This window comes from Mustelus asterias, chromosome 15 (genome assembly GCF_964213995.1).
Source record: "Mustelus asterias chromosome 15, sMusAst1.hap1.1, whole genome shotgun sequence".
NCBI classification, from domain to species: domain Eukaryota; kingdom Metazoa; phylum Chordata; class Chondrichthyes; order Carcharhiniformes; family Triakidae; genus Mustelus; species Mustelus asterias.
Window position 1 is genome coordinate 66,861,439 of NC_135815.1, and position 14,755 is coordinate 66,876,193.

Genomic DNA, 14,755 nt, shown 5'->3' on the forward strand with positions numbered 1-14,755 from the left:
CGTTGGAGAACATGCCCCTGTCTACATCAACGGGGACTAAGTTTTAGGTGTCCAGATCACCAACAACCTGCCCTTGTCCCTCCATGCTGATACTATAGTTAAGAAAGCCCACCAACGCCTCTACTTTCTCAGAAGACTAAGGAAACTTGGCATGTCAGCTACAACTCACCAACCTTTATAGATGCAGCATAAAAAGCATTCTTTCTGGTTATATCACAGCTTGGTATGGCTCCTGCTCTGCCCAAGACCGCAAGGAACTACAAAAGGTCATGAATGTAGCCCAATCCATCATGCAAACCAGCCTCCCATCCATTGACTGTCTATACTTCCCGCTGCCTCGACAAAGCAACCAGCATAATTAAGGACCCCATGCACCCCGGACACTCTCTCTTCCACCTTCTTCCATCGGGAAAAAGATACAAAAGTCTGAGGTCACGTACCAAGCACTACAAGAACAGCTTCTTCACTGCTGCCAGTGAATGGACCTAGCTTGCATTAAGTTGATCTTTCTCTACACCCTAGCTATGACTGTAACACTACATTCTGCACACTCTTGTTTCCTTCTCTATGAACGGTATGCTTTGTCTGTGTAGCGCACAAGAAACAATGCATTTTACTGTATGCTAATACATGTGACAATAATAAATCAAATCAATGCATGGTTCAGATGTGCTCTCCTAGTTTTTGAAAACAAGTCATATTATTGGTTATTTTAAACACAGTTCATTAAAGATGTCTATAATGAAACAGCACCATTCTGCCACCTAAATGATGCTTTACACCTCATAACAATTAGGTTTCATTACTACTTGATTTCTATTAGGCAAAAACTTTAAAATGTGATTTCATACACATCTGGCTAGCAGAGATTTAAAAAGCAAATTTTCACAGTTGCATCTATTGACAGATATCATTTCAAATAGGATTCAAATTAAACACAGCTTCATAACACCATTCTAGGAATCCATTATTGGACAACATATGAAAACTTTCCAAAACATCTTCAATACAGGCCAAATAACCTAGTGCACAAACAGCTAAAGTACAGCCTTTATCAAATAAAAATCACATTACTTAACTGTACAGATATTATATCACAATTTTAACTTTATTTTATCAAGTACGTGGAGATCGAGGCATTAAGTGCAAGTATCAGTTCAAAAATGCAGGTGCCATTGCTGAAACATTTGAGATTATACGCAACTTCTCTAACCACTTATGTAACGGAATAATTAACGTGGCCCGATAGAAGATAGTACACTAAATGCATGTTACTGTTCAGGAACTTATTTCAGAATTATAAATAAAATGGGAGGGGAAAATCTTAGGCTGCTACCATCAAAGCACTAAATAAAATGCATTTCTCTAATTTTACAAGGTAACACTAATACGATTTTTTTTACACGCCGGAAAGAAATAGGCCAAGCCAGATAAGCAAGGGAGGGCGAGGTTCTGGGACCCACGAGTTACATACAATCAGCTGTATTGTCGGTGTTCCAGCCCAGCCCATGCCGCCGCCGCCTCCCCTCCCCCTTCCCATATTTACACTCTGCTGTTTTCAGCCCTTTTTAAATTTAAGGCATTGCGCGCATAGCGAACATACATCGCCACCTCAAGAAAAAAGAAAGAAAGATTGGGGGGCGGATTCGAGAGAAGCAGCAGCAGCTCGGCTCCGAGAAGCCAGTCGACAAAAAAAACCCCACCGTAATTAACAAAGAGGGACGATGCTGCGAGCCGCTACCCGCCCGCATACATTTATACATCTACATTAGGAGGGGAGACTCCTCTAATTAAAGGCGCCAAGGCCCTCCCACCGACTACGCCAACTGACCTGACAGAAGCGCTGGCAATAATCCCCGGACGACTGCACAGACACGCCAAGCTCCAGCAGTTCGTTGCCCAGCTCCCGGAGGTTGTCCGTCAGGTTTCTAACGTCCGCATCAACCTCTTCGTCCGCCATCTTGCTGCTGCGCTCATGCCCGTTACGTGCCATACCGAGTGACGTCTAAGCGACGTCGCGCTGTTGATTGGTTTGTCTCCATGGAACGTTGCAGCGGGATAAACTGTCAAGATGGCGGAATCACGTGAGCTCGAGCGCGGCTTCCCCTCAGGTGCGAGCTCGTTCGAAGACGGCGAAAGAGAAATGCGCAAGGTCAGTGCGGCCGAGTTTGTAACCTAGGTCTGGTATACTAACACAGCCATGAGTTAATGTGTGTGATATTAACACAGCTGTTTTCTTCTCTTAAATTTCAGAGGTCAGATTTATGTCCAAATAGGTGATAAACCGATTGAATTATCCTGCATTTCAGTAGTTGCACTTTAAATATGCGTTTGAGATGCATATTTAGGCCACACCTGTCATCCACATGGATTGGGGTTCACCCCAAAAGAATGACATCTCTCAAATGCACATAATTCTTCACAATGTTGTAGTGGGGAGATATTTAAATAGGGAGATCAGTGAAGCAGGTTGCAAAAACAACAATTTGGATGGGATATTTTATTTTTCACAAATACTGCTATACCGTTGTGTTGTTCCAGACGCTTGGATTTGTCAAGCCGCAAAGATCATGCCTATAATTCCCTTGGAAGATCGACAAACGCATTGGGTTCTGGAAGTATGACTTCGTTGTTGGCTAGATGGCAGTTCAGGAGGTTTCCCGTGAGAATCTTCCCACAGTACATGGTTTGCCTCTGCCACAAACTGATTCACTATTCTTGAATAGTGAAGCAATAGTGATATTGCAAAAGCAGCATATTCATCTGAGTGGGAATGTGGATTTTTATAAAGTTCGAGCTCAGTCAAAAATTCGGGAGGTTCTGTCTTTTTTTAATCGTTCAGGGGATGTGGGCGTCACTGGCTGGGCCAGCATTTACTGCTCAAATTGCCCTTGAACTGAATGGCTTGCTCGGCCATTTCTGAGGGCATTTAAGAGTCCACTACTTTGCTGTGGGTCTGGAGTCACCAGTCTGGAGGCCAGACTAGATAAGGACATTAGTGAACCAGATAGGTTTTTACAACAAATGACAATTGTCTCATGGTCATCATTAAAAACTCTTAATTCCATATTTTTTATTGAATTCAAATTTCACCATCTGCCGTGGTGAGATTCTAATACAGGTTCCCAGATCACTCTGTGTCACTGGATTACTAGTCTGATGATAACACCACTGGGTCACCATCTCCCTGGTGATGTCTTTCTCCCAGATGTTTGTAAACCACTAGCTTTATTGATCTCTGCAGGAATGCTGTCCTGCCCACATATATTGTAATCCTCAATTTTTGGATAGCCAACAAAGAGTCCTACATGACTTTATTGATCTGTCAAAGGCCCTTGACTTCAACAATTGTAAAGCCCTTTGGAAAGTACATTGGAACGTACAAATTATGAAATAGGAACAGGACTAGGCCACTTGGCCTCTCAAGCCCGCTCCATCATTTAATAAGATAATGGCTGATCTGATAGTAACCTCAATTCCACTCTGTGGAATCCTCCGAGACTTGGATGTCCAGCAAAATTTGTTACTTTCCTACAACTCTTGCATACTTGCATAATGGTATGATAGCAACTATTATTTATAATAGATCAGAGACCAAGCTCTCTTGTATCTGAACAGACATCAAATAAAGCTGTGTGACTGTGCCAACCCTCTTCACTATCTCCCTCAGTCTGATCATGAAACTAATTTCTGACCAATTTCCACAAGGGGTCATGACTGAGTCTCGACTCGATGGGAAAGTTTTCAACCTCAACAGTCTTCTTTCTTCTTTTGCATGGTTGGGTATAGAGCAACAATTATAATTTTATATCAAGGTGGTCAAGCTAGGATACTACATCAGGGGTGACGGTGTGTATTGCTGTTATACATCCTTCATATTTATTAGTTTGCCGTTGAATCGTTATGTGTTCCACGGTCTGTTGCGTGTGACCATGGTCGCACACAGCTGAGTTTTTGTGGATGCAGTTTAGGGATGCCCACGAGCCTTGAGGGAGTTTGAAACCAGGGATCTTCTGTGTTGGTTATTCACAGGGTGTTTGTCACTTCTTGTGAAGACCATTCATTTTCCCAAGCTTCTTCTTCATATTGGCTGAGGGACAATAATGGTAGGGACCAGTGTTTCTTTAGAATTGAGACTGTCAATGTCTGTTACATTTAGAAGCAAAGAGTGGCAACTTTTATTGGATCAGCCTGGGTTCCATTCAAATATATGTTCAAGAGAAATAGACTGTGTACAAACTCACTTCACAAGTCTGATCTGACATGCATTTGCATTTTATAAATAAATTTATATATACACCTGTGCTTTGTGCATTTTTTATTATTGTTTGGCAATATATATAAAATCTTTGAAGTGAAGTGAGTCTATAAAGTAAATAGAGCAGATTGGACTGTATAGCCCACAAAAGGTATTGCACATTATTGTGGTGTGCTGCAGCATCCTCCATAACCTGGCAACGGGGCAAGGAGATGGCTGAGGAGGAGATGGAGGGTCACTATATCTCCTCAAATGAGCAGGATATCGAAAAATGTGGCGAGGGCCTACAGCGCCCCCCCCCCCCCCCCCCCCCCCCCCAGTGGAAGTTGAAAAAGGGCAATGGTCAGGGCCTGAATGGGGTGCAGGGCTTGGGATGTCCTGATTGCTCCTTGTTTTGGGAAGGACCAGGAAGGGGAGTGTCAGATGGGATCCTGGGGGGAAAGCCCCTTGGCTGTGCACCAGACTGTCCTCTTTCTTGTGGATGCCTGGGGACCCCTGGGATCCTTCATGGGATGGTGGGATAGCTGGAATGAGATCCCACTGTTCTCAGGCAATGGATGGCCACACCTGTGCCTTGCAATTGATGCCCTGCACCATTCATCTCATGCCTCAGCCATGAAGTGAATGCCCTGATACATGGAGTGGACTCCCCAATTGTGGAGTGCATGTCCTGCACCAGGGTCTCCCCTATGGACACCATCCTTGCAGTGTTGGCCTGGTTGCCTCAGAGTGAAGGCACCATTTCCTTGGAAGGAAGGTGATAGTATTCCTCCATTCGGCCTCACAGTCAAAAGAGGGACACTGACATTTCTTCCTGATGCTCATGTAGCTCCAGCAACTGTGGGACAACCAAACCTAGGGGCATGTCATCTGACTAGCAGTCAGCAAAGTCCTAGGTTCCGACATCCCTCCGAGTGCCAGATCTCTGGGGACTCCCTGCTCCCACCTGCTGGGAATCATCAGTTGTGAGGTTCTCACCAGTGAGTGACCCAGAAGCCTTCCTACTCATTGAACCCACCAAGGCGTGAGTATCTGCATTGGTGGAAGGTGCGGGTGACAGCTGTGGTGCCTCTTTGATGCTACTACCCGAAATATTTTTCTCAGAGCTGTTCAGGCAACATCATATATAAAGGGGACGAGGATGGGGCCAGGCTGGTTGATTAATTGACCTGCAAGGAAAGCGAGATGGCATAAGTGCATGGCAGGAGCATAAGAATAGCAGATAAATAACTCACTTGAGGCTGATGCCATGGCTGCATTAGATGAGGGCTTGCACTTTTGTCTCTTACCCCCACCTCACCTTCAGTGCAGATGAGGTTCGCCTCCTCACTGGCCAGCTCAAGGGGTCTCTGCTTGAACAGTGTGAGAGTCTTCATCTCAGACATTACTCTGGCCGGTTATGCCTGCTCACACTGATTGTTCTCGAGCTTGTCCTGCAATGACAAATGGGGGAGTGTGGGGGCAGGACATTTGCCAGGTCAGATGGTAAAGATGACTGGCATGTGTGAGTGGGGCAGGAATGTTAAGAGGAAAGGAGCCACTGGGGGGGATAAGGGGAGGCTGCAGGAGTCATGTGGTGGGACCCCATGAGGTGGCTGTGAGTAAGCTCCTTGTGGAAGTGTGATGGCTGTGTGAGTGGGTGCATGGTGACAAATGAGGTGGATGACTTACCCTGCACGAAGAAGATGTCTTTTCCCTGCACTGGATTCCCATCCTCCTTTTGCAGCGAGCTAATGCTCACTAGCACTGCCACTGCCCCCCGCTTGGGGTTGGTGACCTTGCTGGCAGACCGTCTGCCCCCTATCCTATTGGACTTGAAAAAGTGCTGGGGAGGCATTTAAAAGGTGCACCTACCTGAGTTTTGCAATCAAATCTGGGTGAATGAATCTGTGATGTGGAGATGCCGGCGTTGGACTGAATGAATCTGCGCAGGCATGACATGAAACTTGTGAATTTTTTAAAAAGTGGCTGGAGATATGGCAGTTTTTCTCTCTGGTTTTCTTGCTGAAACAAACACTTCAAAAAAAATCTGAAGATTCCGCCCTAAGCATATTTTATGCTCTAAAAGCAAAATTTTAAAAATCCTAACCTTCAGGCTTTCTTGCAGCCCACAAGATGCATTCACAATATCTAAGTCAATGCAATACCAAAAATACTGAACAAAAATATAACCACCCTTCCCAATTTACAGAGGTGACTGATGTTAAGCGGTGCTCGTAGCTCAGTAGTTCTACTTGCACATTTGAGCCAGAAGACCGTAGCATCCAGTCATCCTCGAGAGATGAGTACTTATCCAGACTGACACTTTAGTGCTATACTGAGGGAGTGCTGTACTGTTAGGTCTGAAACTAAACTGAGGTCCATTTGCCTTCTCGAGCTGATGTAAGGGACGCCATAGAACCAGAATAGCAAGAGAGATTTCCCTGGTGGGCAAACTGGCCAATACGTATTTGATTTGATTTACTATTTTCACATGTATTAGCATACAGTGAAAAATGTTGTTTCTTACGCGCTATACAGACAAAGCATGCCATTCATTGAGAAGGAAACGGAAGAGTGCAGAATGTAGTGTTACAGTTATAGCTAGGGTGCAGAGAAAGATCAACTTAATGCAAGCTAGGTCCATTCAAAAGTCTGATGGCAGCAGGGAAGAAGCTGTTCTTGTGTTGCTTGGTACGTGACCTCAGACTTTTGTATCTTTTTCCCGATGGAAGAAGGTGGAAGAGAGAATGTCTGGGGTGCATGGGTCCTTAATTATGCTGGCTGCTTTGTCGAGGCAGTGGGAAGTATAGACAGAGTCAATGGATGGGAGGCTGGTTTGCGTGATAGGTTGGGCTACATTCACGACCTTTTGTAGTTCCTTGCGGTCTTGGGCAGAGCAGGAGCCATACCAAGCTGTGATACAACCAGAAAGAATGCTTTCTATGGTGCATCTGTAAAAGTTAGTGAGAGTTGTAGCTGACATGCCAAATTTCCTTAGTCTTCTGAGAAAGTAGAGGCATTGGTGGGCTTTCTTAACTATAGTGTCAAAATGGGGGACCAGGACAGGTTATTGGTGATCTGGACACCTAAGAACTTGAAGCTCTCAACCCTTTCTACTCCGTTCCCATTGATGTAGACAGGGGCATGTTCTCCTCTACGCTTCCTGAAGTCGATTTTTCATTTTGTTGACATTGAGGGAGAGATTATTGTCACCGCACCAGTTCACCAGATTCTCTTTCTCATTCCTGTACTCTGTCTTGTCATTGTTTGAGATCCGACCCACTGTCTCGTCAGCAAACTTGAAAATCGAGTTGGAGAAGAATTTGGCCACACAATCATAGGTCATGGGAGGTTACTTATAAGGAGTAGGGGGCTGAGAACACAGCCTTGTGAGGCACCGGTGTTGAGGATGATCGTGGAGGAGATGTTGTTGCCTATCCTTACTGATTGTGGTCTGTAGGTTAGGAAGTTAGGATCCAGATGCAGAGGGCAACAGGGAGCAAATAAGATGCATGAGGAGTATAAAAAATGCAAGAAACTACTTAAGAAAGAAATCAGGAGGGCTAAAAGAAGACATGAGGTTGCTTTGGCAGACAAGGTGAAGGATAATCCTAAGAGCTTCTACAGGTATATTAAGAGCAAAATGATAGTAAGGGATAAAATCGGTCCTCTTGAAGATCAGAGTGGTTGGCTATGTATGGAACCAAAAGAAATGGGGGAGATATTAAATGGGTTTTTTGCATCCGTATTTACTAAGGAAACTGGCATGAAGTCTATGGAAATAAGGCAAACAAGTAGGGAGGTCATGGAACCTATACAGATTAAAGGGGAGGAGGTGCTTGCTGTCTTGAGGCAAATCAGAGTAGATAAATCCCCAGGACCGGACAGGTTATTCCCTCGGACCTTGAAGGAGACTAGTGTTGAAATTGCAGGGGCTCTAGCAGATATATTTAAAATGTCGGTATCCACGGGTGAGATGCCGGATGATTGGAGGATAGCTCATGTTGTTCCGTTGTTTAAAAAAGGCTCAAAAAGTAATGCAGGAAATTATAGGCCGGTAAGTTTGACGTCAGTAGTAGGTAAATTATTGGAAGGAGTACTAAGAGATAGGATCTACAAATATTTGGATAGGCAGGGACTTATTACGGAGAGTCAACATGGCTTTGTGCGTGGTAGGTCATGTTTGACCAATCTATTAGAGTTTTTCGAGGAGGTTACCAGGAAAGTGGATGAAGGGAAGGCAGTGGATGTTGTCTACATGGACTTCAGTAAGGCCTTTGACAAGGTCCCGCATGGGAGGTTAGTTAGGAAGGTTCAGTCGCTAGGTATACATGGAGGGGTAGTAAATTGGATTAGAGATTGGCTCAATGGAAGAAGCCAGAGAGTGATAGTGGAGGATTGCTTCTCTGAGTGGAGGCCTGTGACTAGTGGTGTGCCACAGAGATCAGTGCTGGGACAATTGTTGTTTGTCATCTCTATCAATGATCTGGATGACAATGTGGTAAATTGGATCAGCAAATTTGCTGATGATACAAAGATTGAAGGTGTAGTGGATAGTGAGGAAGGTTTTCAAAGCTTGCAGAGGGATATGGACCAGCTAGAAAAATGGGCTGAAAACTGGCAGATGGAGTTTAATGCAGACAAGTGCGAGGTATTGCACTTTGGAAGGACAAACCAAGGTAGAACATAAAAGGTAAATGGTAGGACAATGAAGAGTGCAGTATAACAGAGGGAATGCAGATACATAATTCCCTAAAAGTGGCGCCACAGATAGATAGGGTCGTAAAGAGTGCTTTTGGTACATTGGCCTTTATAAATCAAAGTATTGAGTATAAGAGTTGGAGTGTTATGGTGAGGTTGTATAAGACATTGGTGAGGCCGAATTGAGAGTATTGTGTGCAGTTTTGGTCACCTAATTACAGGAAGGATATTAATAAGGTTGAAAGAGTACAGGGAAGGTTTACAAGGATGTTGCCAGGACTTAAGAAACTGAGTTACAGAGAAAGGTTGAATAGAACATAGAACATAGAAAGCCACAGCACAAACAGGCCCTTCGGCCCACAAGTTGCGCCGATCACATCCCCACCTCTAGGCCTATCTATAGCCCTCAATCCCATTAAATCCCATGTACTCATCCAGAAGTCTCTTAAAAGACCCCAACGAGTTTGCCTCCACCACCACCGACGTCAGCCGATTCCACTCACCCACCACCCTCTGAGTGAAAAACTTACCCCTGACATCTCCTCTGTACCTACCCCCCAGCACCTTAAACCTGTGTCCTCTCGTAGCAACCATTTCAGCCCTTGGAAATAGCCTCTGAGAGTCTACCCTATCCAGACCTCTCAACATCTTGTAAACCTCTATCAGGTCACCTCTCATCCTTCGTCTCTCCAGGGAGAAGAGACCAAGCTCCCTCAACCTATCCTCATAAGGCATGCCCCCCAATCCAGGCAACATCCTTGTAAATCTCCTCTGCACCCTTTCAATGGCTTCAACATCTTTCCTGTAATGAGGTGACCAGAACTGCGCGCAGTACTCCAAGTGGGGTCTAACCAGGGTCCTATAAAGCTGCAGCATTATCTCCCGACTCCTAAACTCAATCCCTCGATTAATGAAGGCCAGTACGCCGTACGCCTTCTTGACCGCATCCTCCACCTGCGAGGCCGATTTAAGAGTCCTATGGACCCGGACCCCAAGGTCCTTCTGATCCTCTACACTGCTAAGAATGGTACCCTTCATATTATACTGCTGCTTCATCCCATTGGATCTGCCAAAATGGATCACCACACACTTATCCGGGTTGAAGTCCATCTGCCACTTCTCCGCCCAGTCTTGCATTCTATCTATGTCTCGCTGCAACTTCTGACATCCCTCCAAACTATCCACAACACCACCTACCTTGGTGTCGTCAGCAAACTTACCAACCCATCCCTCCACTTCCTCATCCAGGTCATTTATGAAAATGACAAACAGCAAGGGTCCCAGAACAGATCCCTGGGGCACTCCACTGGTCACTGACCTCCATGCAGAGAAAGACCCCTCCACAGCCACTCTCTGCCTTCTGCAGGCAAGCCAGTTCTGGATCCACAAGGCAACAGCCCCTTGGATCCCATGCCCTCTCACTTTCTCAAGAAGTCTTGCATGGGGGACCTTATCGAACGCCTTGCTGAAGTCCATATAGACCACATCCACCGCTCTTCCTTCGTCAATGTGTTTGGTCACATTTTCAAAGAACTCAACCAGGCTCGTAAGGCACGACCTTGCGCCTTGACTACTTTTGATCATACTAAACTTCTCTAGATGATCATAAATCCTGTCTCTCAGGATCCTCTCCTTTATTCCCTGGAGCGTAGAAGAATGAGGGGAGATTTGATAGAGGTGTATAAAATTATGATGGGTATAGATAGAGTGAATGCAAACAGGCTTTTTCCACTGAGGCTAGGGGAGAAAAAAACTAGAGGACATGGGTTAAGGGTGAAGGGGGAAAAGTTTAAAGGGAATATTAGGGGGGGCTTCTTCACACAGAGAGTGGTGGGAGCGTGGAATGAGCTGCCAGATGAAGGGGTGAATGCGGGCTCACTTTTAACATTTAAGAAAAACTTGGACAGGTACATGGATGAGAGGGGTGTGGAGGGATATGGTCCAGGTGCAGGTCAGTGGGACTAGGCAGAAAAATGGTTCGGCACAGGCAAGAAGGGCCAAAAGGCCTGTTTCTGTGCTGTAATGTTCTATGGTTCTATGGAGGAGCCGAGGCCCAGGCCACGGAGTTTGGAGATGAGTTTAATTGGAATAATGGTGTCGAAGGCTGAGCTGCCATCAATAAATAAGAGTCTGACATAGAAGTCTTTGTTATCTAAGTGTTCCAGGGTTGAGTGCAGGGCCGGGGAGATGACATCTGCTGTGGACCTGTTGCAGTGGTAGGCGAACTATAGTGGATCCAGGCAATCAGGGAGGCTGGAATTGATTTGTGCCATGACTAGTCTTTTGAAGCACTTCATAACAATGGGTGTCAGAGCCACTAGACGATAGTCATTAAGGCACGCTGCTTGGCTTTTCTTTGGTACTGGGATGATGGTCGTCTTCTTGAAGCAGATAGGGACCTCAGATTGTCGTAAAGAGAGGTTGAAGATGTCTGCGAATACCCCCGCCAGTTGATCCGTGCAGGATCTGAGTGCTCGTCCGGGTACCCCATCCGGGGCAGTCGCTTTCCATCGGTTGACCTTCGAGAAGGCCGCTCTGACATTTGCAATGGTGACCTCAGATACAAGTTCAGCCAAGGCTTCCAGGGTGGAGGGCATGCTCTTGCTGACCTCTTGCTCAAAACGGGCGTAGGATGCATTGAGCTCGTTAGGGAAGTGCGTTGGAGCCAGCGATTTTACATGCTTTCATCTTGTAGCCTGCAATGTCTTGCAGACCTTGCCATAGTCTGCAGGAGTCTGTGTGGCTAGCCTGGGACTGTAGCTTGGTCTGGTACTGTCTTTTGGCATCTTTGATGGATCTCCCTAGATCGTATCTGGACTTATTCTTATACTTATTCTTCACCACCACTAAAAAAACGGATTGCCAGGTCATTATCACATTGTGGGACCTTGTGTGCAAAATCTCCTGCTGTCTTTCCTGCACTATAACAGTGATTACACTTACAAAAGTGACTGAAACAATTAGGATGTCCTGAAAAGCATGATATAATTGCAAAACTTCCTTTAAAATATTTGAATTATCCAATCATTTGAATATTAAAATCCAAATAGCACAGCAAAATAGAAAATAGAAATTGAAGACTTAAAAATGAATTATTTATAATTTGAAGTAAGCAATTTTAAATTATCAGTATACTGGGTTAGAACCATTGTAGTTCATTTAAACTTAGAATGGCTATATCCTAAAGAAAATAAATTATTAAAAATTTAATGGAAATATGAAGCATGAATAATTTGCTGATGCAAATTTAGTTTGGTACCCTATATAATTGTAACAGGCTAATTATTCTTTGTTAAGGAATTGTTTAGGCTAGTTCTTTTCAGTGACAAATTCTCACTATCCCATTTTAGACTCCTTGGCAAATCTCACCACTCCAAACTAATCCTGAACTGCAAAATTTTGTAGTGTATAAAAAGTATCTGACCCATATATTTGAGCAACATTTGTATTACTGTGTACGGTATTAGTCACCTTTTTTAAGGAAGTATGTAAATGCATTGGAAACAGTTTAGAGAAAATTTATCAGACTAATACCTGGAAACGTTGGGCAGGTTAAACTTATATCCACTGGAGTTTAGAAGAGTCGGAAGTGACTTGATTGAAAAAACATAGAGATCCTGGGGAGTTTTGACAGGTTGGATGTGGAAAGGATGTTTTCTCTAGGAGAATCTAGAACTAGGGGTCATGTTTAAGATATGGGGTCACCCATTTAAAATGAAGATGAGGTGATTTTTATATTCAGAGGGGCGTGAGTGTTTGGAACTGTCTTCCTGAAAAGGTGCGGGACATAAGAGGTTTTGAATATTTTTAAAGCGGTGAATAGATTCTTGGTAAGCTATCGGGGGAGATGGGATGCAGATTTGAGGTTACTAATAGATCCGCCATGATCTTATTAAATGGCAGAGCTGGCTTGAGGGGCTTAATGGCCCTCTCCTACTCCTTGTTCGTATGTCCATAACCTCAAATGTTTTTATTTCCCATTCACATGTAAAGAATAAACCATGAGCAGATGCAATTGGGTCTGGAGGGGTTCACGTTGGTTCCTGAGAAATAGGTAATATAATGAAAAGGCTAATATGAAAAATTACAAAATATCTTCTTTCAACATTTAAATCCTAAAGAAGCTGAATTATATCCTGGTCTCCAGAGTCAATCCATTTTGATGGTAACAAACTAGCACAATATACACATCAATAGCATGTTTAAGAATGTAGGAGTTTTTCAGAGACCTACGTGTTATGCTGGCTTTTATTAGGGAGATTTCTCTTTATTAAATACAGCTCAGCAAATACAAAGAACTCACGGAGACAGTAAATTCCGGTTGAAGACGTACTTTATTTTGCCCAGGCCTGTTCCACACATGTGGGAGAGTGATTTGGAGACAGCCCAAATCATTCTGAATTGCATTGTTATCAACAGTGCAATTATAATTTTCCAAAAATGATCTGCCCACCTCTTTTACTCACCCTAGCTGGACAAGCCAATAATTTCAGTATGAGTCATTTACCTTGGCCAATAACATTTCACCTTCTGGCAGTATGAGAATTCATAGGTCCGTAAAGTCCGGAAGTTTCCGCCCACCGTCTCCTGGCAACCCACTACATAAATCTGGAAAGTTCTTTCCCACTGTCTCCCAGCAACCTCAATTATGTAAGTCCATAGAGTTCAAAAGTTTCCTTTCTCACTGCTAGCAATTCCTCATCGGAAGAAATTGAATCATTCTATTTGTTTGGCTGTCTGGGATTGCTTGAACTATCTGTAACCCATACTAATAAAAACTGTGCTCTGTGGCTGTATTGTTTTTAAAGAATGTGGTTCATCTTACTCAGCTTTTCCCCCATTATGCCTTGGGGCAGTCTACAGATGACCAAGGTATACATTTTAATACAGAATATATAAAAACACATGTTTAAATTCTCTAACAGTGGCTATATGTGTTTCTATGCAAAACAGTACCTTTGTAATTCAAGGTACTTTGTACCTTTCCTATACTATATTCACTCTAAATTAGTTTTATCTTAATCTATTAGTCTTTTAATTCCAAGGTATCCAAAATCCCTCTAACAAGGAAGATTTGTTTTTATGCATTACTTTCATTTCAACTAAGGCAGAATAGTAAAGGAGACCGAATTGATAGTATGATATGAAAAGGTATAAAGACTTTCATCTTTTGCAATGATTAGAGTAACATATGGTGTGAAAGGATATAAAGCCCTTCACCTCTGTATAGCAATTGGTTTGAAAACTGCAGGGGCGAGTTTACAATGAAACACACCATGCCTAGGCACAGGAGCCTGAACAACTAGTTTGGGCCTATCAGCGGAAAATGCAGAGCGAAACCTGACTGTAATTAGATGAGAAGCAAAGAATGGGAGGGAAGGTAAGTTACAGGTTACCAGGAAAATTCAAATGGTTAGACCCCGGCGCCAGGTGAGCGAGGACCCAAGGGGAAGGAGAGGCGGCCGCAGCCAGTAGCAGGCATGGGTGAGGCAGCAGAGTCCAGTCCATCAGCGGGCGAGGCCCCAGGTAAAGGAATGGACGGAGACAAGGTAGCAGAGTGGGGCAGAGGAGCCCAGAGACGAGGAGGGGGGGGCAGAGGAGCCCAGAGGCGAGGAGGGGGGGTGGCAGAGGAGCCCAGAGGTGAGGAGGGGGGGCAGAGGAGCCCAGAGGCGAGGAGGGGGGGTGGCAGAGGAGCCCAGAGGTGAGATGGGGTGGTGGGTGGCAGAGGAGCCCAGAGACGAGGAGGTGGGGGCAGAGGAGCCCAGAGGCAAGGACCGGTGGGGGGGTGGGAGGGGGGTGCAGAGGAGCCCAGAG

At 44.6% G+C, this 14,755-nt stretch overlaps 1 protein-coding gene across 2 annotated transcripts in view; it reads right to left on the reverse strand.

Moving 5' to 3' along the window:
• Positions 1-1,975, reverse strand: part of znf292b (zinc finger protein 292b) — a 252,138-nt gene extending 250,163 nt beyond the window's left edge. The window contains exon 1 of one of the 2 annotated variants that reach the window (XM_078230034.1): positions 1,832-1,975. In XM_078230034.1, the coding sequence (XP_078086160.1) occupies positions 1,832-1,960 (129 nt within the window). In that variant the 5' untranslated portion in view covers positions 1,961-1,975. The remainder of the gene's footprint in view (positions 1-1,831) is intronic. The other variant, XM_078230035.1, reaches the window with a different exon arrangement.
• Between the last annotated feature and the right edge of the window lie 12,780 nt (positions 1,976-14,755).